Source organism: Amblyraja radiata, chromosome 13 (assembly GCF_010909765.2).
Source record: "Amblyraja radiata isolate CabotCenter1 chromosome 13, sAmbRad1.1.pri, whole genome shotgun sequence".
NCBI lineage: Eukaryota > Metazoa > Chordata > Chondrichthyes > Rajiformes > Rajidae > Amblyraja > Amblyraja radiata.
The window spans coordinates 58494738-58521754 of NC_045968.1; the positions used below are offsets into that span (position 1 = coordinate 58494738).

Here is a 27017-nt window from a genome sequence, read left to right on the forward strand (position 1 = left end):
TCCACTGGCAGCTTGTTCCATACACCCACCACCCTTTGTTCAATATTGGAGGAAATGCAGGCGAACCTCTGACTTGCCTGCACACTTAGCTCTGGAATTGCCCCCATTTGATTGTTTAGTCAGTGTTGTTTCATAGAAACATAGAAAATAGGTGCAAGAGTAGGCCATTCGACCCTTCGAGCCAGCACCGCCATTCAATATGATCATGGCTAATCATCCAAAATCAGTACCCCAATAGACAATAGGTGCAGGAGTAGGCCATTCGGCCCTTTGAGCCAGCACCGCCATTCAATGTGATCATGGCTGATCATCCCCAATCAGTACCCCGTTCCTGCCTTCTCCCCATATCCCCTGACTCCGCTATTTTTAAGAGCCCTATCTAGCTCTCTCTTGAAAGCATCCAGAGAACCTGCTTCCACCGCCCTCTGAGGCAGAGAATTCCACAGATTCACCACTCTCTGTGAGAAAAAGTGTGAAAAAGCTACCCCTCAGATTCCTATTAAACCTTTTCCCCTTCACCTTAAACCTATGTCCTCTGGTCCTCGATTTACCAATCTGGGCAAGGGGCTCTGTGCATCTACCCGATCAATTTCTCTCATGATTTTATACACCTCTATAAGATCACCCCTCATCCTCCTGCGCTCCAAGGAATAGAGCCCCAGCCTACTCAACCTTTTGAAAATTAAAAGCAAAAATGATAATACAAGATTTGAGATACAGGATCAATGCCCAGTAGATATTACTCACGATTCTGTCCTTCAATCAATGTCAGATTTCGCCTGTACAGAATATTTAGCCTTCTTCCACTGCTGTCCGCAAATGGGGAAAATGGATCTATAAAATAATTGAGAAAATAATTATATCTGTGAGCATGTTCAAGTCTTGTGCAAGTTTAAACAGGAAAATTACAAGTTCTTACCATGAGAAAGTGCTTTGAAAGTGTTTGTTTGAATTCTTTCTTGTAGAATTAAAGCAAGAGTCGCCTGACAGAGAGCAATTTTACTTGTAGCTTCCTTAGCTGGGAACAGTCCATCAGAGTGCTGAGGGATAAAATTTGTGTGGACATTTCCCGCCTCAAATTCAGGATGGGCAGCCAGGTTGAACAAGAAATTTATGTTTGTGCTTAAACCTACAATCTGTCAAAAACAAAATCAATCAAAATTAAATGAACTTATACATCCAGAACCTCCAGTTGGCCATTCTCAAAACATGATGGAATTGAAATGATGATGTCTCAAATTCAAAATGATGGACTTCCCACTTAATTTATAAATAATGGTAAATTATAGCAGGAATAGATTGCATGAATATAATCAATGTGTCCAATCTTAGTTTAAAATATATAATTATTATATTAAAGAGTTATATTCCATATTAAAAATGTCAAGGGACAAACTTTGAATTTCTAGGTCCATTCACAAAGAGGAAATGTGGGTGTAATAACTTTTTTACAAATTATTAAGATTATAGATGTTCATAAGCAGCATAAATTTTAAACATTCAGATACAATGCTACTTAAAAACAGGCTTGGTACAGTAATCTGATCTTTAAAATATGTCTCAACCTATTTACGATCTGTTCAAGCCTTTCCATGTAGATGATTATTGTTATTTTTATTCTTATTTAAGTCCATTTTAAATGAGAACTTAAAAAATCCATCCCATTTCTGAGTCTAGATCGTTTCCTGCAAATGTACAGGCAGATAATAACAGACGTTCGGAGTGGTGTTGAGGGGAAACGTGTTACTAAAATCTACATTTTTGTATAGCGAATTCAAACTATTTATTTATTTACTATAATTTGTTAAATCTATTTGATGTAATATTTCAGTATTAAAAAAATAGTACTTGTTTATACCAGAACAAACAATTTAATAGGTCAAACTGAATTAACAACTGAAGAATCTACAGGGAACCAGTTGCTATCCATTCAAGCATTGGCACCTCGCAGATGTTCACACAATGCTGAATCTGAGGTAGTTATTTGTCAATTCATCTGACCACCTGCTGCACCACTGGACTCGCCTTCTAGATAGGCACAGGGCCGTCTTAACGCATGGACACGCTGGGCAGTTGCCCGGGGCTCCACGAGCATAGCCCATGCTAATCTATGTATTGTAGAATGTTATTGTAGAACATGAAAACGGAGTAGAACATCGCATGACGACATATTTGATTCAGCGGAAAGAAACTGGAAGTGTAGGGGCCCCAGTGTACTGCTTTGCCCGGGGGCCTATAATGCTGTTAAGACACTTGGATAGGAACATGGATATGCAGGGAATGGAGGGCTATGAATCATGTGCAGGCAGATAAATTAGTTTATCTTGACAAAATGTTTGGCAGGGACTTGTTCCTGACCTGTTTGGCAGGTCCTGTTCCTGTACTATGTTCTATGGATGGCATACAAGCAGTGGTCCCATTTGTTCAAATTAAGGTGCTATATGAGAACAGCAATAGTTTACTTGAATAAAAACATTGTATTTGCAGACCCAACTTCTATGAAAAAGTACAGGTGGGTTAATTTATTGTAATATTTTTAATTAATAAAACTCTGAACTTTTAAGATTGATTTGAATTTGTTTTAAAGTTTCTGTCTTCGGAGATGCGAAGGATCCAAAAGCTTTGAGATCAATGAGTTGCTCTTGGATGCAGAGGGTCAGTTTGTCCAGTCCTCCTCAATTGAAACATGTCTAGATAAATGGACTTACCAAAATGTTTTAAATTAATTTAATTTTTTGTTTGTTTATAAGTATTTTTGGTTTAAAAAAACATTTATTTAAAAAAAAATTATTTAACTGACTTTTGGTATGACCTTCTGTATAACTTTCAGAAAGATTCAAGCCAAGGTTTCACTGTCAACTAAAACAATGAGTGAGACTTACTGAGCATAACAAAGTTTTAAGCTTTATTTAGGTTTTATTTAAGTCCCAAAAGATAGACATAAAAAGTTGTAGTAAATTACTCCGGCTTTTTGGGTCCATCTTCGGTTTAAACCAGCATCTGCAGTTCCTTCCTACACGTTTTATTTAAGCTGTTTAGTTGGTGGGCTTGTTCTAGCCTTCAGACGTGACATCATTACATGAAGAAAGACACTGTCAATAGTAAGGCCTTGTTATCAGCAAGTTGATACCAGTAATCTACAAAAGGCAAATACTTACCATGTTAGTCAGAAGCCCTTGAATGGACAACAAACTTCAGTCCACAAATTTCTCATGAGGTGTCTACTCTAATTTTAGATTGGCATATCGCCAGGAATGACATACTATACTAATCATGCACATGTGGAAATATACAACTGCTGAATATTCTACATCAACTTCTTAAGCCATAAAATTCAGCATATAAATCAGTAAACAAAAGAATAGGTGAATCTATATGAGCACTTCCTGGGGGTTAATTCTTTTCATTTTTATCCTTGATTGCAGAGGATTTATTTAAAAAAAGTAATAAAGTTCTACAGCACAAAGCAAAATTTCACAAAATGAAACATGTTCAAGAAATTTGATAAACGAGCCAGTAATTATGTCTGTCTGAGACATGGAATAATAAATATATAGTATAGCTATCATAGTTTAAAGAAACAGGCTCTTCGGCCCACTGCACCCACACTAACATTTGACAGGGCTGCCAACATTGGGTGAGAGTTGAGAGTGAGAAATTGTGAGGGAGCGTAGCGACCGAGGGGGGGAGTGTGTGGGAGGGGGTATTCCCCCTCCCATAGTAGGCTCCGGAGGCGGCACTCACCCGGTCCGCTCCTGGCTCCGGGCCGGGGTTAAAACTCCATGGGGTGTGGACAGAGTGGTCGACGGACATAGAGCCACCGGAGGTGAGGGTGGGAGGTGTGTGCCGTGCCTCAGGGAGGAAGGGGGAGGGGGGTTGGTGCTGGTAGTTTGATAGCCCTGCTTTAAACCAATCCCCTCTAGTGCTTGAATCACATATCCTGGGGAAAAGACAATGCATTCACCTGATATTCCCCTCATGGTTTTTACTCGCCTCTAAAACAATTTTTGCTTTATTTTGAACTTTCAGCACCCGCAGATATTTGAGCGTGAGAAATTTTGTGATCAGCGTGAGAGCATGAGAATTTTGTGAAATACGTGAGTCTCACGCTCAATGCGTGAGAGTTGGCAGTCCTGCTAATAATGCAAACATTTTATGCAAGTTCCAATTGTTTGGACAAAAATCACTTATTACTGCTTTATAACAGTTAAGTTACTTTAAGACCATTTCAGAAATGATGGCACTCAACAACCAATCAACTAACAAATTAAAGCAAACTAAAAAGAAATAACATGTTCCCTTTCCTGACTCGACCTCACAAGTACTTTAACGCTGGGGAAAGTGGGGGCAATTTTGCTGAAATGGTAATTCTAAGCCCATTCAGATCTTCATAGAGTCAGAGTTATACAACATGTACGTGGCTGGTCCAATTTGTCCATAATGATCAAGTTGGCATTCTGCGTGCCCAGGGACTGGCTGTCGTTCCCAGATCAGCTCGCGTCCCAGGGACTGGCTACAGTTCTCAGGTCGGCTCGCCTGCCCCGACCCAGCGAAAACGAATTGAAAAAAAACGTGGATTTTAGGGTTACGGGCCAGATTCAGCCCGTGTGCCGTAGGTTGCCGAACCCTGTCCTAGATGTTTGGCCTCATTGTGGTCCTCCCCATGTTTTACAACCGATTCACCTGGTTAGTTTTATCTCCGGCTGCTTCATGTTGTCGGCGGCTGCACATCCAACCAAGAAAGAAGAGAAGAGATGCGACGTCACTCACAGCCGCCAACTGACGCGCTTCCCCAGACTGCACAGATCGTTGTGATATGGCGCAAAAAGACAAACTGTGCAGGGACTGAAGACAGCGTGAGAATTCTGTCATCAGTGTGAGAATTGGCTGAAATGCATGACTCTCACGCTCAAAGTGTGAGAGTTGGCAGCCCTGTCTAAGGCCAGGATGTGACAACAGACGCACAGGGGGACACATACACAAAGGAAGACACACACACAGAGAGACAGACACACACACGCACACACACAGGGAGACAGACACACACACACACACACACACACACAGGGAGACAGACACACACACACACACAGGGAGACAGACACACACACGCACACACACAGGGAGACAGACAGACACACACACACACACACAGGGAGACAGACACACACACACACACAGGGAGACAGACAGACACGCACACACAGGGATACACACACACACAGGGAGACACAGACACACACACAAAGACACAAACACACACACAGGGATACACACACACACAGGGAGACACACAGAGACACGCACACACACAGGGAGACACACACAGGGAGGCACACACACACACAAGGAGACACACACAGGGAAACAGACACACACACACCTTTCCTTCCCCCCCTCCCTTTCCTCCCTCCCCCTCCCTCTCTTTCCTCCCCTCCCTCTCTTTCCTCACCCTCCTTCTTTTTCCTCACGCTTCCTCTTTCTCCCCTTTCTCCTTCCCTCCCTTCAATCCCTTGCTACATTCCCTCCCCCTCTCTCTTTGCCTCCATACCTCCCTTTTTTTCTTTCTCTCTCTCTCTTTCTCCCCTCCCTCTCTTTCCCCGGCCGTCCAATCTGGCGGGCACGGTGTAGCGTGGATTGGCGGCGCTAGCGCTGCCGTGTGAGTTGAAGGGCAGGAGGGAGGGAGGGAGCGAGGGAGGGAGGGAGCGAGGTTGCTGCGGCAGCCGGAAGCGCAGCGCTCGCAGACGGCACACAAAAGCGCTGACACCCGCTGCCCGGGACCGACGCACTTCCCCAATCCGTGCAGATCGCTATCATGCGGCGCAAAGAGACAAACTGTGCAGCAAAGATCCTATAGCTCCGCTTGCTGTGCAGGGCCTGTCAGCGTGAGAATTCTGTCTTCAGCATGAGAATTGGCTGAAATGCGTGAGTGTCACGCTCAAAGCGTGAGAGTTGGCAGCCCTGCATTTGATCACCCATTCACACTGGTTCGGTGTTATCCCACTTTCTCATCCATACCCTATACACTTGGGACAATTTTGCAGAAGCCAATTAACCTACAAACCCACATGTCTTTGGGATGTGGAAGAAAACCAGAGCACCCAGAGAAAACCCACGCGGTTACAGGAAGAATGCAAACTCCACATAGAGCACCCCAGGTCAGGATCGTACCCAGATCTCTGGCCTTGTGAAGCAACAGCTTTATCAGCTGCTATGCTGCCCTAGTTGTTATAGTTGTTAAGTTATGCATCAAAATGGCTCTAAGTGGGCCGCGTAACAGTAAACCTACTGCCTTACAGCACCAGATACCCAGGTTTGATCCGGACTACTGATGCTGTCTGTACGGAGTTCGTACGTATTCCCCGTGACCTGCGTGGGTTTTCTACGAGATCTTCGGATTCCTCCCACACGCCAAAGACGTACAGGTTTGTAGGTTAATTGGCTTGGTATAAATATAAATTTGTCCATAGTGTGTGTAGGGTAATGTTAATGTGCTGGGATCGCTGGTCGGTGCGGACTCGGTGGGCTGAAGGACCTCCTTCCACGCTGTATCTCCAAACTAAACTAAACAAAACATTCTTTGGAAGAATGAAGTTTGAAGAAGGGTTTTGGCCCGAAACGTTGCCTATCCATAGATGCTGCTGCACCCGCTGAGTTTCTCCAGCATTTTTGTGTACCTTTGATTTTCCAGCATCTGCAGTTCCTTCTTAAACACAAATGCTTTGGAATCTACTGTCCTTTTTGGCAGTGTCCTTCAGAGTTCATACGTAGTTGCTATGCAATGAAAACGGGATAGAAATGTGATCCATTGATAAAAGATTTGAGACGACCATGATTAAGTTATTCTTCTACCTCCTTTTAAAATCCCAGTGTGAACCATTAAATTTGTATAATGGACTCCTCATACTAGATTATCTTCCCCTGGCAGAGATAAATGAACATGTACCAATTGCCAAGGAACTGTCTCACAGCATAAACTGCCAGAGTACTTACATTGTATTGACGCAAACAGTATCTTAATTTATTTAATGCTGCCATACGATCATCTCCCCAGACCACCAGTTTAGCAATCATTGGATCATAATGCGCTGAAACTTCATCACCTAAATAAAAATGAAAGTATATGAAAATCTATAGAAATAATCTATCTTCAAGAATAAAAATATTACTTAAGAGGGACTTACAATATTCTATAACAAAGACAATGTGCAGGAAATATTGAAGTCAGGCAGTATTTGTACATTTCCAATACCTTGTCTGACTCCAGTCTCAATTCTTATAGAAGCATCTGGTGCAGGTGTTGACAAATGCAGGAGAGGGCCGGCTCCTGGCATAAAGTTATTGTCTGGATCTTCAGCATAAATTCTTGCCTCAAATGCGTGACCTTTGAAAGAAAGTTCTTCCTGTGACATTGGAAGTTTTTCACCAGCAGCAACCTGAAAGTTGTCACAAAATAAAACAAATTATTTTGATTCCCTAGGCAGCATACACCTATAGTTCATCAACTACAGCTCAATGTTCAACACCATCACCCCTCCCAAACAGACAAACTCAGAGAAGATAGGCACAAAATGCTGGAGTGACTCAGCGGGACAGGCAGCATCTTTGGAGAGAAGGAATGGATGACGTTTATGGTCGAGACCCTTCTTCAGACTCGACCTGAAACGTCACCCATTCCTTCTCTCCCAGAGATGCTGCCTGTCCCGCTGAGTTACTCCAGCTTTTTGTGTCTACCTTCAGTTTAAACCAGCATCTGCAGTTCCTCCCTGCACATCTAACTCAGAGAACTGGATCCCTGCTCATTCCTATGTAATTGGATCAGTGATTTTTTTTTACTGGAAGACCACAAGCATCAACACAGGAGCACCTCAAGGCTGTGCGCTCAGTCCCCTGCTCTTCTCTCACTATACCTGTGACTGTATAGCCTGATGCAATTCCAACACAATCTTTAAATCTGCTGACGATACCATTGTTATTGGATGAATAGCGGATAACAGTGAGTCAGAGTATGAGAGAGATTGAAAATCTGATTGAATAGTGCCAGAACAATCTTGCCTGAAACCTCACGAGGGCAATGCCAGGTATCTACAAACCTGTGTTAATTGCTGGTATGGCAGTGGAGAGAGTCAAACTGGCCACTCTCACCACAGAGTTTACACACCCAATATATTTTTTCAATATTCTCTGCAAATCTGTCCTGGGCCCAGCATAGCACATCAATGCAATCACAAAGAAAGCTCTTCAATGCCTCTACTTGCTAAGCAGGGAGAGGATCTTATGTTAACAGATGTCACTGTGACATCTCCAAATTTTTGGAGTCACAATAGACGGATGATGTTGGAAAATGGAGCAAAACAAAACTAGACGGTCAGGCAGAATCTGTGGGAGAAAATAAAGAGATGACGTTTTGGGTCAAATTGAAACAGTAGAGGGGAGTTAGCTAGTATAAAAATGTGGGGGTTTGGAGCCTGAAGAAGGGTCATGACCCAAAACTGTGAATTCTGTGGAGTTCTCTGCCTCTGTGGAATTCTCTGCCTCAGAGTGTGGTGGAGGCAGGTTCTCTGGATGCTTTCAAGAGAGAGCTAGATAGGGCTCTTAAAAATAGTGGAGTCAGGGGATATGGGGAGAAGGCAGGAATGGGGTACTGATTGGGGATGATCTGCCATGATCACATTGAATGGCGGTGCTGGCTTGAAGGGCCGAATGGCCTACTCCTGCACCTATTGTCTATTTTCTAAACGTCACCCATCCCTTCTCTCCAAAGATGCTGCCTGTCCCGCTGCGTTACTCCAGCTTTTTTAGTCTACCTTCGGTTTAAACCAGCATCTGCAGTTCCTTCCTACATAAAAATGTGGGGGTTTGGTAGGGTAGGAGCCAACAGGTGGATCCAGGTGAGGAGGGAAGTGTGGAAATAGCAACAGAAGCTGGGAGGTCATAGCTGGATACGACAAAGGGTTGTGATTGATAGAATTTGATAGGAAAGGAATGTGAATCATGGAAAAAAATAAGGAAAAAAATGGGCAGTTGGCTGAGGGGAAAGGACAACGTGGGTGGAATATGGGGTAATGGATAGAAAGAACGGATGGGAGGGGAAAGAAACTGGGCGATAGTGGGCTGGGAAATGTGGGTGAAAACAATGTGTGGAAGGGATCTGGGAAGATTAGGAGAGAGAAAGGGACAGTGGGAGAGCAGGTTACCTGAAATTGCAGAATTCAATGTTCATGCCACTAAGCTGTATGCTGCCCAGCAGAATATGGGGTGCTGTTCTTCTAGTTTTCATTTTGTCTCACCATAGCGGTGGAGGAAGCTGAGGATGGATAGGCCAGTGTGGGAAAGGGATGGGGAATTAAAATAGTGAGCAACTGGGTGCTCCAGGTGGAAATGCCAGATAGGTACCTCGTCTGCACTAGGCGTCACTGATGTGGAAGAAGCCACCGAGAGCACCAAATGTAATAGACCAGGTGGAGGAAATGCAGGCGAATCTCTGCCTTGACTGCACACTTAGCTCTGAAATTGCCCCATTTGATTGTTTAGTCAGTGTTGTTTCATAGAAACATAGAAAATAGATGCAAGAGTAGGCCATTCGGCCCTTCGAGCCAGCACCGCCATTCAATGTGATCATGGCTGATCATCCCCAATCATTACCCTGTTCCTGCCTTCTCCCCATATCCCCTGACTCCGCTATTTTTAAGAGCCCTATCTAGCTCTCTTTTGAAAGCATCCAGAGAACCTGCCTCCACCGCCCTCTGAGGCAGAGAATTCCACAGACTCACCACTCTCTGTGAGAAAAAGTGTTTCCTCGTCTCTGTTCTAAATGGCTTACTCCTTATTCTTACTCTTATTCTTATTCTTACTCCTTACCCCGTTCCGGCTTTTTCCCCATATCCATGGATTCCCTTCGCTCTAAGAGCTAAATCTAACTCTCTCTTGAAAACATCCAGTGAATTGGACTCCATGGCAAAAATAGAAAAAAAAACATAAATGGTGCATCAGTTTCAAAATTTAAAGTCAGTAAATGTATAAGACTAATCTGGAAAACCATTGAACCTTACAACAGCATCCAGCTACCAAGAAAAATCTAAGTTAAAAGGTAAAGGTTTGTATTGTGATAAAGAGATTAATGTGAAAAACATTCTGAAGTAATCTGCAAGGGATAGTTCTGATTATCAGCTTCTGGGAAATATGTTACCAAAATGGTTTCTGGATGAAGGAGTCCAATGTTACTGTTTGCCACTGCAACAGCATGCAATCTGCTAAAACACAGGATGCTGGTGGAACTCAGTGGGTTAGGCAGCATCCATGAAGGGAATGGACAGATGACGTTTTGTGTGGGGACTGTTCTCCAGACTTTAGACTTCACCGAAACAGGTCCTTCGGCCTACCGAGTCAGTGCCGACCAGTGATAACCCCGTACACTAGCACTATCCTACACACTAGGGAATATTTACCAAAGCCAGTTAACCTACAACCCAGTATGTTTTTGGAGTGTGGGAGGAAACCGGAGCACTCGGAGAAACCTCACACGGTCGCAGGGAGAATGTACAAGCTCCATACAGACAGCGCCCGTAGTCAGGATCAAATCCGGGTCTCTGGCACTGTAAGGCAGCAACTCTACCACTGCGGTACCGTGCTGCAGACCGATTGGAATAAGGGGAAGAAAGCTGGGAAAGAGAGGTACGGGTGGGAGAAAGCCTTGGAAGTGATAGGTGGTCAGAGGTGAAGGAGGGGTTGATTGACAGAGAAGTGGAGTAAGGGATTTAAAAGGGTGTCAGATAAGGAGAACAGAGGAGTGAATGTAAAGCCCAAGGAAGGAATATGCGTGGAAGTTGTTGGGGGAGGAGAAAGAGTGGAGAGAAATGGGAAATGGAGGACTCGGAGGATGGGACATAAGGAGGTGGGGAAAGGAGCTGGGTGACCAGTGGGGGGGGGGGGGGGGGGGAAGATGGTGAAGGAAATGCATGGGCACCAGAGTGAGGTGGGCATGGGAGAGAGGGGAAGAAAGCAGAGTTATTACTATAAAATAGAGATTTCAAAGTTCATACCGATGGGTTGTAAACCACCCGGGGAATCTGAAGTGGAAGTATTTGGAGAACAGTCGCCTAGTCTACGTTTGGATCTTGCCGATATAAAGAAGATCACAACAGGCATACCTAATACAGTAGACCAGGTTGGAAGAGGTGCATGTGAACCTCTGTCTCATCTGGAAAGTCTGCTGGGGTTCCTGAATGGAATTGAGAGAGGAGATTTATGGACATCTCCGATAGCTGCTGAGGAAATTCCCTGGGGAGGGGGCACGTTTGGTGAAAGGTTGAGTGAACTGAGGAGTTGCAGAGGAAGTGGTCTCTACGTAATGTGGATAGGGGTGGGGATGCAAAGATATGACTGGTGGTGGGGTCACGTTGGAGAATGATGTGTTGGATGCGGAGGCCGTTGGGTGAAAGGTGAGGATCAGCGGTCCTCTATTCTTGTTCCATCTAGGAGGAGGGTTAGGAAGAGCAGAACTATGGCACATAGAGGACACACAGGTGAGGGTTCCAGCAGGAGGGAAACCACGTTTCCTGAAAAAACAATCAGATGGCCTAGAGTGGAAAGCCTCATCTGATGTGCTGGAGACTGAGAAATTGAGATTAAGGGGTGGCGTCCTTTCAAAGCGGCAGGGTGAGAAGAGGTGCAGTCAAGGTAACCGTGGGGATCAGTGGATTTGTAGTATGTCAGTATATATTCTGTCCCCTACGATAGAGACAAATATTGAAAAAGGGAAGAGTCAGAGATAGTCCGTGAATTTGAGGGCAGGGTGGAAGTTAGTTGTAAAGTTGATGTAAACAATGGATACAGGATGCACCCCTGATGCAGCCGTCGATGTAGTGGCGAAGGCGTTGGGGAATGGTGCTGGGGTACGGTTGGAACAACAAATGTTCAATATAACTTACAAAAAGACAGGCAAAGCTGGGGCCCGTGCTCCATCTTTGACGAAGAAAGTGAAAGGCATTAAAAGAGAAGTTCAGTGCTTCCCGATGTGGCCTCCTTTACATTGGCAAGGTCAAGCATAGTCCAGGCAACCATTTCATCGAACACTTGTATTCTGTCCGTCAAGGCCAGCTGGATCACCCAGATGCTAAAAATTTCAACTCCGATTTCAATATCCAATACGACATTTCTGATCTTGGCCTCCTCCATTGCCAGTGTGAGGCCACATGCAAAGTGGATGAACAGCACCTTAAATTCCATTTGGGTAGCTGACAATCCAATGGTATGAACACCAAATTCTCCAACATTCAGTAATACACCACCTACCCCCTCTTTCTCTTCTGTGCCCCTTACCACTCTGGTGCGCACAGATTTCTCCCACCCCCAGTCACTCTGCTCCTTCCCCCTCCTTCAAACACTCATCTTCCATCCCAGGGTCCCCCATTTTTGTTTTATCCCTTCTCTTTCCCCACCCCCTGGCCCCTTCCACCTATTTCTCCACCTCCAACTTTACCTCCTCTTCTCCTTATCGGACGTCTCATTTTCACCTCTACCCTTTGTCACTTACACCCACCCTCACCTGCATCCACTTTCACTTGGGCTTTGTCCTGCTCCCATATCTCTTTTCCAGCGTTCTGCCCCTTACTCCAAACAGCCTGAAGAGTCCCGATCCAAAAACATTGTTTGTCTATTCCTTCCATTTCTGTTAAGTTCCACCATAACATTGTCTTTAAGATTTCAGCATCTTTTGTTTCTTATGTCTCTGAACAATTTGCTAATCCAGTCTTTCTCTTTTAAGTCTAAATCTCCAAGGTATTATTACCTTGGAGTATTTGATACTGCCGTGTCAATGGCTGATTAAATAATAGTGCATGACATTATCTTGTAACAGTAAAGCGTTTGACGGCAAAACAACAGTGAAACTGGAAATCTTTAGACATTTTAGAGCATGTCCACGCTCATTGACACAGCCATAATTTAAGACCAAAACATTTAATCGCCATTCCGCTCAACTTTCTTGACCTTTAGGCTTAAGCTCACTAGAATGTACATCCGGGCACCATGTGTTCTCACCTACCCGGAGCTGCCATTCAACAAGGTCAGTTCCCGTTATCATCTCTGTGACTGGATGCTCCACTTGCAGCCTTGTATTCATCTCCATGAAATAAAAATTATGTTGAGAATCCATGATGAATTCCACTGTCCCTGTGAAGCAATTTATAATGATTAAAAATGCAATTTCCCCCACACGTTTCCACAACACTTGTGATTCTAACCACTATTGGCAAAAAGACACATAGCGTTAATTAGATCTTTTTCATCATTCTAATCATCCCAATATTTTGGAGATAAAATTTACTGCAACATTTACTGCAACATAAAATAAGAAGGTATTTTTAGTTTCTTGATTCACGTTTGCATCAGCATGACAATAATCTCGACATTCCGCAATTAAAAAACCAAATTGCAGAATGGTGTGAAGCAAGCAGATCAAACAAGGCTTAAAAGGAATCTGTATAGGGACTATAGACACAAAATGCTGGAGTAACTCAGCTGGACATGCAGCATCTCTGGAGAGAAGGAATGGGTCTGAACCCAAAACGTCACCTATTCCTTTTCTCCAGAGATGCTGCATGTCCAGCTGAGTTACTCCAGCATTCCGTGTCTATCTTCGGTGTAAACTAACATCTACAGTTCCTTCCTAAACTCTGTAAACGGAAGTTTAGTTTTAAAAATTACATTAAAAAGAGATACTGGAAAATAAACAGTTGCACTTGCATTTTATAGTGCTTGTTTTACATTATATCCTCAAGAAGAAACTGAAAGGCTGGACTCAATTTATGATTAAAGAATTTATCAAATGCATAAATGATAAGGTGAAAAATACATAAATGACAAATGTAACACCAAGATATTCATCAAATGTAACTGTTGAACATTGGTCTACACAGAGAAATAATTTACAAAATGAATTGAATAAAAAGTTTATCTGCCTCATTTAGAGCACTATTTAGCTGCATAACTAAATAAAAGTAAACTAAATCTCCCCGATTGTGAAGTGCTGTTAAACATGTACAGCAAATCCTAGTAAAATGCTTTTGTTGGGACCTATCCAAGAATTGTGAGACAGTGAGAACATTTCTATGTTCACCGTTACACAGGATACCATCTATATTACATTCTTTCAAGGAGGGCGCTGCATGAATAAAACTTGAATGAAAAAGCTAGAAATTTCTGAAATGTGCTGATCAAGGTGAAATGTTAACTCTCTTTTCCCACAGATGCTTCCAAAAATGCCCAATGTTTCCAGTATTTTCAGTTTATTTTTCATTTCAGATTTTGAGCAACTGCAGTTTTTTGACTTTTATTTAATCTAAAGGGAGCTTGTTCAGTTATGTCAAAGTACATTTTGCAGATCATATTTTTAAAACAAAAAATTTCAATTCCCCTTAAATGCACGGTGTGGCACGGTAGCGCAGCAGTAGAGTTGCTCCCTTACAGCGCTCGCAGCACCCGAGACCCGGGTTCGATCCCGACTACGGATGCTGTCTGTACGGAGATTGTACGTTCTCCATATGACCGCGTGGGATTTCTCCGAGATCTTCGGTTTCCTCCCACACTCCAAAGCCACACAGGTTTGTAGGTTAATTGGCTTGGTATAGGTGTAAATTGTCCCTAGTATGTGTAGGATAGTGTAAAATGTACGGGGGTCACTGGTCAGCGTGGACTCGGTGATCCGAAGGACGAGTTTCCACACTAATCACTAAATGATTAACAAAATATGAAGGCAGTCACCATGGTTAGATATTGAAATTGCAACGTAAGTTTTAATTTTCTGGACTATTTCTGAAACATGGAGGAAAGTTTCATAAAAGAAATAGGAGATAGATTTTTAACACAGAATAAGTACAATTTTAATATCGACATCCAGAGCCTAACATAAATAAATTCACCACCAACATTGATATATATTGACATATATCAACATATCATCAACCATCATACTCCTGATCCTACTTACAAATCTCATGGGTACATAGATCTAATCTTTCAAACTTACAAGAGACCTTAATTTTAATGTTTTAATCAACCCGTGTGACCATAATTTTGATACTCATTTGTCACAAATGTGCCTCCAATTGATGTTAAAACATTGGTGGCATTACTTACACAGGGAGTAAGAATTAAATAGTGGAAATAAAGTACTTTCAAAAATATTTTCACTGTAGTTATATACAGTATATTGATGGGATTCTCTAATACTAAAATTAATATTGCTGAAAAAAGTAGCTAAATTCAAGCCTTTGTGCACAACACTATACACTCCATTCTAAAATCAGTAATGGTGAAAACATACCACATCGGATACCAGTGTTAAAAGTGACGTCTAGCTCATAGTTTAAACACAGTGAAGTTCTCTAAAGGTTTTCTGTACTGGATTTTAAAAATATTTATCTTCTTTAACTGAATCTGATACCCCTATTTATATCATTTTCATATTTTGCAATGGAAACAACACTGACTAAACAATCAAACAGGGGAGAATTTCAGAGTTACGTTTATTTGCAAGCTCTTCATTTTTTTCATCACTATTTTATGGACATACAAGTGACGACACAGCCAGAACAAGTCTCTCATTTATCCAGCAACTTTAATGTCATAAAACAGTCAAGATGTTAATCAGGAGTGTCCATAATATCTAATTGAAACCACAAAAAGGTAAAGCAGGGCAGCTAATCAAACCACCTGGTCAAAGAGATAGGATGTTTTACCAAAGGAGAGAGGGAGTGAAATAGAGGTGTTGAGAGAGAAAAATCTGCAACTTAAAGGCGTCAGCTTCCTGCAGAGCTGCTCATGTACAGACTTGTGGAATGCACATGATGCCAGAATTCAAGGAGCAAAGATCTTTGACTGGTCGTAGAGCTGCTACAGAGATTGGGTTAGGATTCTTTGGGGAGCTCGGGGGAGGTAAGGTCATGGAAGGATTTTGAATACAAGGATTTAGGGTCAGGAACAATCTTGTCAATGGGAGAGATGTACTGAAGCTGCTACAAGTTAATGTGTAGGTTATGGAGTTGTCGATGAGAATAGTTAGATTGTAAAAAGTGAGAGGCTGGTCAAGAGGTAATTACAATGATACATAGGCACAGTTGATGATTTCACCACAGTTTGCATCAGACATGGGTGATATTATTGAGCTGAAACAGGTTATCTTGTTGATGGAAGGTTGATACGCCAGGATATCTAAGTTTCCTTAAACATGTTTTAGTGCTTCTATACGAACACAAGGGACTCTTCATTGTTGGTACCAATTCTCACTTTCACCTCGATTCGTCTCTCCTTTTCTTGACTTATCTTTTCTTGACTATCACACACAAGAGGTTCCACACCAATGTTCTCTACAACCCTAATGAAACCCGCAGCTGTCTTGACTACACCTCCTCATATTTGGTTCCAGTCAGGACTCCATATCATTCTCCCAGTTTTGCCTGCTGTGCTATATCTGTCCTAATGGCGACACTTTCCATACTAGTGCTGTGATGTCTCCCTTTCACCTTAACAGTGGCTTCTCCCCAGCAGTGTGGATAGGCCTCTCAATTGCATCTGTTCCATTTCAGCTCTAACCTTCCCCCTCTCCTCTCCCCCACCTACATCCGGGTTTGAGTTCCCCTCGTCCTCACTTTTCACATCAACAGGCTTCATATTCAATGATTATCCATAATTTATACCTCCTATAATGAGATGCCCCCACATCCTCTTTCAGCATCTTGACTTGTCCTTCTCTAATGCTAAAGCCTCTTCCAGCTCCACATCTCCAGCTCTAGCTTCTTGATCATCCTGACTTAAATCACTCTGCAATGGTGGCTGTCTTCTGTTGCCGATGTTAGACACAAAGTACTGGGACAGGCAGCATCTCTGGAGGGAAGGAATAGGTGACGTATCGAGTCGAGTCCCTTCTTCGGCTTCTGTTGCCGATGCCTAGTCTCTAACTTAAGGAATACCATTTCTGAGCCTCTCCCTCTCTTCTGCTTTTCACCTACTTTTTAAACCAACACTTTGATCCTCAGTCTTAATACCTCCTTATGTGGCTTGGTGTCAAATTTTCTTTGGTGATGTTCCTGAGAAGCAACATGGAATATTAAAGGCATTGTTTAAAGCTGTTTTTCTGCTCAGATCGTAATAGGTCTGAAAACATACCACGCACAGATATATAATAAACAAAAATTCAATAACTACAAGTGCAAAATATTCATAATTCAACCTATAACTGTCCAATATTCATAGTTGAGGTTTGTGTTGTGTAGTGCTCAAGAGTCTGATTGTTGGTAGGAAGGAGCAATTCTTGAACCTGGTGGACTACTTACAGCATCTTTCAATTTAAGCAAGAGTCTGATCATGACCTTTGGTGCTTTACTTACCAGCTCCAACATAATTTACAGCTTTAGCCGCCTGGACTGCAGCTTCACCAAGTCTTCTCCTCACCTCAGGACTAATTCCAGGCTACAATTTTAAAATAGCAAATAGAAGAAAAAGTATTTGTAGTTTGCATCCATTACAATTAACGAGAAACATTAAGCTTTACTTTAACAAAGATACAATAGTACAACGGAAAATCACAAAAACCCTGAAACGTTAACTCCATTTACTTCCTGACTGTTGCACTATTTGCTGAGTATTTCCAGCATTTTTAATGTTTTTACTTTGAAATAGCACAGTAGCTATTCGACTGAACTAGTAATGCAAAGGTCTAAATTAATAACCCAGAGGAGCCAAGCTGGAGAATTTGAATAGCATTTAACAAGGTAACTGAAAATAAATAGCTACTAGTAAAACTGACCATGAGACAACGTTCATTAGGCTACACATGATTGCAGTACCACATCTACATTGTTGACTATCTTTGAAGCAACACACAAGGTTGTATAAACCACTCGCAGTTCGAGATACAACTTTCTCCACGAGCACCACAATCTTAGCACTTTTACGGACAAATAAAATATCCATGCTGCCCTTTCCAGCAACAATAATGTCACAAAAATACATTTTTTTAAACCTTTAACTATTATTAATTATTTTAAATATATATTTTAAGAAACAGAAGCATATCAACATTAATAGACAGATTAGCATGATTACATGTATGATAATTTCTGTATTGTATAAAACATCCCTAAAAAAGTATTTAAAAGCAAATCCAAGAACTAGAATTGTCATGTTTAAAACATTTTTCTCTGAGGGTGTTGTTCTTTCAAAAGTTATGTTTTTCTTCAGTGTCCCAATTTTCCACAGCCCCGATTTGCAGGAACAGGAATGCAGCTTGGTACCCAATCCAGACAAGCCTGCAGTTGAGACCATTCTATGGGGATTTATGTAAGTGAAGCATAAAGATTGTACCTTCCACTTCTCCTTCCCTTGGCGGGGAAGCAACTACTGTAGTTTCTGCCAAATGCTCGACAACATGCCATAAAACTCTTTTCATTTGTAAGAATTCTGCAGAAATTATACAAAATTGCACCAGGGAAAAGAGTGAGCTGCTCAAAGCTGCTGAGCACTGAAATCTAGCAGTGACTCTCAGATTTTTGACTAGTGCAGAAACCTTAGCTATGATCAGAAGTGTAAACGGAACAAATGAAGTCGAAAATATTTTAGATTTTTTAAATATCAGGTGCTGTTCCTCCAGTTTATGTGTGGCCTCACTCTGGCAATGGAGGAGGCCCAGGACAGAAAGGTCAGTGTGGGAATGGGAAGGGGAGTTCAAATGGTTGGCAACCCGAAGATCTGGTAGGCCAAGTGCAAGTGTTGAGTGAAATGGTTGCCAAATCTTTTCACCCCAGCTTCTGCATCCAACGCATCATCCTCCGATATTTCCGTCACCTCCAATATGATCCCACCAGCAATCACATCTTCCCATCTCTAGCCCTCTCCGCCTTCCCTGGTGACCCTCTGCAATTCCTTGTTTTACCCATCAACATCACCCTTCCCCAGGTATTTTCCCCAGCAACTGCAGGAGATGCAACACTTGCCTCTATACCTCCTCCCTCGACTCCATCCAGCGACCCCAGCTGCCCTTCCAGATGAATCAGAGGTTCACGTGACCTCCTCTAACCTCATCTACTGCATTTGGTATTTACGATGTGGGCTCCTGTACTTCGGCGAGACCAAGTGTAGATTCGGCACCCATTTCACTCAACACTTGCACTTGGCCTACCAGATCTTCCGGTTGCCAACCATTTGAACTCCCCTTCCCATTCCCACACTGACCTTTCTGTCCTGGGCCTCCTCCATTGCCAGAGTGAGGCCACGCATAAACTGAAGGAACAGCACCTGATATTATGGGTAGCTTACACCCCAAAGCTATGAACATTGAATTCTACTATTTTAAGTAGTCTCTAACAACCTCATTCCCTCCCTCTCCATTCTTCCCCACATTCCATCTCCGCCTCCCTCCGCCCCACCTGGCCTCACACCTATTTCTCCCCTTCCTACAATCCTTCCCGTGGTTTCACAAAAGGAATGTTTACTGAATCTGTAGAGGATTGTAAAATGTCACATAGGAATTTTTTTTTTTAACGGATTACAATCATAATGCTTTAATGCGTTCTGAAGAAGGTTCTTGACCCAAAACGTTACCTATTCCTTTTCTCCAGATATGCTGCCTAATCCGCTGAGTTACTCCAGCTTTGTGTGTCTATCTTCAGTTTAAACTAACATCTGCAGTTCCTTCCTACACTTAATGCTTTAAAACGCTTTAAAAATGAAGAATATCGTTAGATGGAGTTTCTGCTTTGTAGATTATGAGCCAAAGCAGAATTCAAATTTACTGCAGTTTTGCAAACCCATCTGTGCTAGCCAGGTTTTATAGTGGAGCTAAACCCATCTGCCTACATTCGCCCTATACACCCTCGAACCCTTTCCTATCGACATACCTGTCTAAATGTCCTTTAAATGGTGTCATTGTACCCGCCTCTACAGCTCCCTCTGGCAACTCATTTAATAACTGCACTGTTAGGAATTAATCAGCGGCTATCTTCATGGTCGGTCGGGGAGCGGCAGTTGAAGGAGTGAGCGGGGGAATTGGCTGCAGAAAGGTAAACCCTTGGTGAGGTTTTTCAGCGCGGGACATTTAAAAACCAGTCAGGGCCAGCCTGCAACTCTTACCTTCAAGGTCGGCAGAGGAATGGCAGTTCAAGGAGCGAGTGTGGGGATTGGCTGCCAAATCTAAATTAGTAAGTTAGTAAATTAGTTAATTGATCAGCAAATAACAGTAGGGCACGGTCTAGGGGAGTGGGTTTGTTGAGGTGAAGTGCTTTGGGAGGTAGAGTGTGAGTCTCTGCTTCAAGAGTCATTGGTATGGTGGCTGAGCCAAGGAGGCTACACTTGAATCGGTTCTGTGTGTGTCTGATATTAAACTTGTGACTTTCTGCAGTGTATGAGGAGGCTATCGGCAGCAGAGAAGGGAGTATTAATTTTGAGTGTGTCTCATTCATTATTTGTGATTTTGTCCACTGAAGTAATGGCGGGCAAGTTGTTACAGTGTCTCTCTTGTAGGATGTGGGAAGTCAGGGACACTGCTGGTGCCTCTGACAACTACACCTGTGGAAATTGTGTCCAGGTGCAGCTCCTGAAGGAACTGGAGCAGCAGCCGGATGAACTCAGGATTGTCTGGGAAACCGAGAGTTTCCTGGACAGGACCTACCGTGAGGTTGTCACACCGAGGATACAGGAAGAGCGAAGGTGGGTGTCAACGAGGAAGGGAAGTAAACATGGAGTGCAGGAGCCCCCGGTGCCTAAACCTATTGAAAACAGGTACAGCCTCTTGGGGGCTGTCGGAGCAGACAACACGACTAGATTGAGTGGTAGCCTGCAACTCTTACCTTCAAGGCTGTGACTCCAACCCTGGTGCCGAGGCTCAACAGGGAAGAGTGACGTAAGGCAATGCCATAGTGGTGGGAGACTCGATAGAAACATAGAAACATAGAAAATAGGTGCAGGAGGAGGCCATTCGGCCCTTCGAGCCAGCACCGCCATTCATTGTGATCATGGCTGATCGTCCCAAATCAATAACCCGTGCCTGCCTTCTCCCCATATCCCTTGATTCCACTAGCCCCTAGAGCTCTATCTAACTCTCTCTTAAATCCATCCAGTGACTTGGCCTCCACTGCCCTGTGGCAGGGAATTCCATAAATTCACAACTCTCTGGGTGAAAATGTTTTCTCTCACCTCAATCTTAAATGGCTTCCCCTTTATTCTAAGTCAGACTTATTCTGTCAGAGATAGTCAGAGGTGCGAACAGGAGATTCTGCGGCACAGGCGAGACTCCAGGATGGTGTGTTGCCTCCCTGGTGCCAGGGTCGGAGTGGCTGCACGGCATCCTCAAGAGTGAGGGGGAGCAGCCGGAGGTTGTTGTGCATGTTGGCATGAATGATATAGGTCGGAAGAGGAAGGAGGTTCTGCAACAAAAATTTACGGAATTGGGTAGAAGACTGAAAGGCAGGACCTGCAGGGTAGTGATCTCGGGATTGCTTCCAGTACCTCGTGCTAATGAAGGTAAGAATAGAAAGATGGGGGGAATGAATGTGTTACTGAGGAGTTGGTGTAGGGGGTAGGGATTCGGATTTCTGGATCATTGGGATCTCTTCTGGGGCAGGGGTGACCTGTACAAAAGGGACGGGGTGCACCTTAACTGGAAGGGGACCAATATCCTAGCGGGCAGGTTTGCTAATGCTACACGGGAGGGTTTAAACTAGATTGGCAGGAGGTGGGATCTCGTGCAGGATAGAGGCACGTGAGAGGCTAGAAGTTGGTATGGAGGGTGGTGCGGGAAAGGTTAGTGGACAGAATAGGCAGGTGAAAGGCTGAGAGTGAGTAAGGAGGGTTGGTTTAAACTGCATGTATTTTAATGCAAGGGGCCTGACGGGCAAGGCAGATGAGCTTAGGGCGTGGATAGGTACGAGCAACTGGGACGTTGTAGCCATGACTGAAACCTGGTTAAGGGAGGGGCGGAACTGGCAGCTCAATGTTCCGGGGTACAGGATGCTTCAGGAGAGACAGGGGTGAGGGAAAAAGAGGGGGGGTTGCTTTGTTGGTTAAGGAGGATGTCATGGCAGTGTTCAGATATGACATTATGGACGGTTCGTCTAGTGAAGCTATATGGGTGGAGCTGAGGAACAAGAAAGGGATGATCACCTTGTTGGGGGTGCACTACTGACCCCCGAATAGTCAACAGGAATTAGAAGAACAAATGTGCCAGGAGATTGCACACAGCTGCAGGTCAAATAAGGTTGTTGTAGTAGGGGATTTTAACTTTCCACATATTGACTGGGAAAATCGTAGCGTGAAGGGGTGCAATTCCTCAAAAATGTTCAAGAGAGTTTACTTAAGCAGTATGTGGAGGCCCCCACACGTGAGAGGGCAATGTTGGATCTAGTATTGGGAAATTGGGAAGGGCAAGTTAATGAAGTGTGTGTGAAGGAGCCATTTGAAACCAGTGACCACAGTTCGATTAAGTTTAAGATAGTTATGGATAGGGACGGAGAGGGTCCACGTGTTAAAATGCTCAACTGGGGTAAGGTCAACTTTGAGGGTATGAGAGAAGGTCTCGCTCAAGTTGACTAGAGCAGGTTATTTGGGGGGAAAGGCCAAGTGGGATGTTTAAAAGTGTGCTGCTGAAAGCTCAGGTTGTGTACGTCCCCGTTAGAGTGAAGGGCAAAGCAGGCAAACGTAAGGAAGCTTGGCTGACGAGGGAAATTGAGGTGTTGGTCAAAAACAAGAAGGATGCATGGGACAGGTGTAGGCAGCTGGGATCAAGTGTATCCATGGAGGAGTTTCGGGAACTAAGGAGTAAAATGAAAAAGGAGATCAGAAGGGCGAAAAGGGGCCAGGAGATATGGTGGGTAGCATTAAGGACAATCATAAAAGATGTTATAAATACATAAGGGGGAAATGGGTAACTAGAGAGAGAGTGAGACTTCTCAGGAATCAGTGGTTACATCTGTGTGGAGCCAAAGAAAATGGGTAAGGTCCTAAATGAGTATTTCTGCTCTGTATTTACTGAGGAGAAAGGCAGGATGTAGAACTTTGGGGCAGTCAATGGGAGTGTCTTGAGAGCAGTCAGTGTTACTGTCGAAGAAGTACTGAAGGTACTGTCGTATATGAAGGCAGACAAATCTCCACGACCTGATTAGATCAGGTAGATGCACAGTCTCTTGCCCAGAGTAGGGGAATCAAGGACCAGAGGACCTAGGTTCAAGGTGAAGGGGGGATAAAAGTTGAATAGGAATCTGAGGGGTAACTTTTTCACACAAAGGGTGGTGGGTGTATGGAACAAGCTGCCAGAGGAGGTAGATGAAGCTGGGATTATCCCATTGTTTAAGAAACAGTTAAACATGTATGATAGGACAGGTTTGGAGGGATATGGGCCAAGTGCAGCAAGTGGGACTAGTGCAACTGGGACAGTGTTGGCCAGTGTGGGCTTGTTGGGCCGAATAGCCTGTTAACACACTGTATCACTCTATAATCTATAAGATTTTGTGGAAATAACAGCCGATTATTCAAAACAAGAACCATTTTTCAAAATGTGTTGGAAGGAACTGCAGATGCTGGTTTAAACCGAAAATAGACACAAAAAGCTGGAGTAACTCAGCGGGTCAGGCAGCATCTCTGGAGAGAAGGAATGTGTGATGTTTCGGGTCAAGACCCTTCTTCAGACTGAAAGTCACGGGAAAGGGAAACGAGAGATATAGACAATGACATAGAGAGATATAGAACAATGAATGAAAGATATGCAAAAAAGTAACGATGATAAAGGCCATGTTAGATGTTTGTTGGGTGAGAAAGAGAAGCTGGTGGAACTTGGGTGAGGGAGGGTTGGAGAGAGAGGGATTGCAGGTGTTACTTGAAGTTCGAGAAATCAATATTCATACCACTGGGTTGGAAGCTGCCCAAGCAAAATATGAGAGGCTGTTCCTCCAATTTGCATTTCTCATCACTCTTACAATGGAGGCTTAGGACAGAAAGGTCAGTTTGGGAATGGGTAGTGTTTGGCATCCGGGAGATCAGGTAGGTCCAGGCGGACTGAGTGAAGGTGTTCAGCGAAACGACCGTCCAGTTTATGTTTGGTCTTGCCGATGTATAAGATTCCATATCTTGAACAACGGATACAGTAGATGAGGTAGGAGGAGGTGCAAGTGAACCTCTGCCTAACCTGAAAGGACTGGCGGGGTCCCTGGACAATCGAGGGAGGAGGTATAGGGACAGGTGTTGCATCTCCTGCGGTTGAACGGGAAGGTACCTGGGGAGGGGGTGGTTTGGATGGGAAGGGATGAGTTAACCAGGGAGTTGCAGAGGGAACAGTCTCTGCAGAAGGCAGAAAGGGGTGGAGATGGGAAGATGTGACTCGTGGTGGGATTCCATTAGAGGTGGCGAATGTTGGAGGATTATGTGCTGTATGCAATGGCTGATGGGGTAAAAAGCAAGGACTAGGGGGACTCTGTCCTTGTTGCGACTAGGAAGGGGGAGCAAGGGTGGAGCTGCAAGGGAGGAGACTCATCCATGATGGAAGAGGGGAACCCTCGTTCCCTAAAGAATAAGGACATCTCGGATGTCTTGGTATGGAACACCTCATCTTGGCACAGGTGCGGCTTAGACGGAGGAATTAGGAGTAGGAGATAGTGTTTTTGCAGGAAGCAGGGTGTGAAGAAGTGTAGTCGAGAGAGTTGTGGGAGTCAGTGGGTTTGTAATAGACGTCAGTCGATAGTCTATCTCCTGTGATGGAGATGGTGAGATCAAGAAAGGAGAGGGAGGTGTCGGAGAGTTACTACAGTACTTTGTGCCCCTTTGAATCTTCAGCTTAAGTTATTTTACTTGAAAGTGATAGAGATGAAGAAAGCTTCCAGACCAGATGTATTTTGTCACTTGATACATCAAGCATGGTCACAGGCATATTTGTCTGTCTATTAATAATTGGGGTATTTGTGTACTCAAGAGAGTCAGCCCTCGCAATGCTAAGTTTGGGCATCTGGGTTGTCTGGCCAAAAGCTTTTAGACCATCCAGTTGAATTACTGTGCCCCAGCAAAGGTGTTTGAATGCTCTGATGTGTCGTGCCAGCTTCAATATGTTCCCATTGTAAATATGTAATTCTGCTAAGTTATTTGTCTGCATTCAAAATGTTAAAACAATTATAGCCCGTGAATGTTAAATGCTAATTATATCCATTGAAACTGTAGTCAATCATTTATTTTTGTCTTTGTGTGCCTTTGAAACGGTGTAGTTAATCGTTTACTATTGCCTTTGTATTTAAAACATATACTCAATGTACTTTGAGTTTGGATATTCTACAGAGAGTGTCCAAGAGAATGCCTGTTTTTCTAGATGAAGAAATGCTTTTATATCAACCAGCTTCAGCCTCTTGAGTGACTCGTATCGAAGGTCACAACATGCACTGCCCTCTGCATGAAGAAACTGCTCTTCACATCTCTTTTAAATCTTTTCCCTCTCACCTTAAACCATTGCCTTGTTTTTCTAGACTCTTTTACACAGGGAAAAATGAATGTCACCATTCACCTCTCATGATAACTCAAGCCCTATAATTCTGGTAACATCCTGATGAATCTTCCTGGACCCTTTCCAGCTTAATGACATTCTTCCTACAGCAGAGCGACCAGATCTGCACACAATACTCCAAATGTGGTTTTCCCTTCAGGTTTCTGGACTCACCAAAGCATCTTGTTGAACATAATGTCTGGTATAAGCTGGTGCAATATGATATAAAATATAACATTTTAAAATATTCCTTGATATTTAAGAGTGATAACAGTGCAGTTTGAATAATAACAACAGAATTTGAGCAGATTTGTGAACTGGATTGCAAAGAAATTGTCAACTAGTTGCCTGGATCGCAATATACAACCCATTTCTACATAACTGAAAATATCTATGTCTAGAAGGATTTAGTTTTACTCTTGTTGAGTTATCCATATATTAAACCATTTGAAATACCTAAAACAAAGCTGAACTTTAAGAGCCTCCTCGAAAGTCTGCAAAGGATTGTAATTAGTGGAAGCTCTCAGTTGAGGATTGGTTAGGTCCACACACTGGGCCACATTGTTCTGCGAGAAAGATTCCAGAAACATTATTTCCATTCAATATAACGCGTGCTTAAAATCTAACAATATTTTTGCATTGGTTTGATTGATTTTGAATTGAATTCTGATGAAAAAAATTCAATGCAATGGATCAGTTGCTCCAGCTAGTGACTTGTTAACAACTTAGACAGAAATGTTCATTCATGGAGATAATTTACCCCAGGTGCTTCTTCAATGATTTTTTGATGTCTCCTTTGTACACTGCAGTCTCTCTCAAACAAATAGACAGCATTGCCATACTGGTCCCCAAAAACCTGCACTTCTACATGTCTGTAGTAAATGGAAAACAAATGTCTGTTAGCCACCAGAACACGATAGTTCCTGCACAAAGATACATCCCATTGTATGTCTCCTCAAATGTTATACCCACTACTAATTATTGCTGCATTTTGCAAACAAGTTATTTTTTAATACAAGAATGCCAATTATGAATAATTTTTAAAATGACCATCTTGCACAGTACTGGATATTATGCCATGCAAAATACTGAAATTTAATTGAAAAGGTGATAAAGAAAACCTCTATAATTTCACAACAATAGCCACATACCTTGGATTGTCCACATATTTTTCGAGCAACATAATATCATCATTGAAGGATTTCTTTGCTTCTCTTCGTGCAGATTCCAATTGCTCAAGAAACTGAGCCTTTGTCTGAGCAATGCGCATACCCTAAACATAAACATAGAATGTCAAATAACTCTGGCAATTCAGTGCTTGCAGAGTGTTTTTATATAATCAAATGGGTGCTCGCCTCAAATGTGGAACAAGCAAGTAAGTCACCAACAATAAATCGCCAATGACACATGTTTGAAAGAAGCAGGTGCAACATCATCCCAAACAGAACATGACTTAACACCACAAGAAATAAGACTAGATAACTCAGTAATACCTCATTTCACAAAC

The 27017-nt window shown here is 43.1% G+C and overlaps 1 protein-coding gene across 1 annotated transcript in view; it reads right to left on the reverse strand.

The window, feature by feature from the left end:
- Nucleotides 1-27017, reverse strand: part of mccc1 (methylcrotonyl-CoA carboxylase subunit 1) — a 66212-nt gene that overhangs the window by 19464 nt on the left and 19731 nt on the right. The window contains exons 7-14 of the mRNA XM_033032167.1: nucleotides 26662-26783; nucleotides 26271-26382; nucleotides 17388-17469; nucleotides 13046-13173; nucleotides 7253-7436; nucleotides 6994-7103; nucleotides 920-1136; nucleotides 748-834 (exon numbers count right to left, since the gene is read on the reverse strand). Of these exons, the coding sequence (XP_032888058.1) occupies nucleotides 748-834; nucleotides 920-1136; nucleotides 6994-7103; nucleotides 7253-7436; nucleotides 13046-13173; nucleotides 17388-17469; nucleotides 26271-26382; nucleotides 26662-26783 (1042 nt within the window). The remainder of the gene's footprint in view (nucleotides 1-747; nucleotides 835-919; nucleotides 1137-6993; nucleotides 7104-7252; nucleotides 7437-13045; nucleotides 13174-17387; nucleotides 17470-26270; nucleotides 26383-26661; nucleotides 26784-27017) is intronic.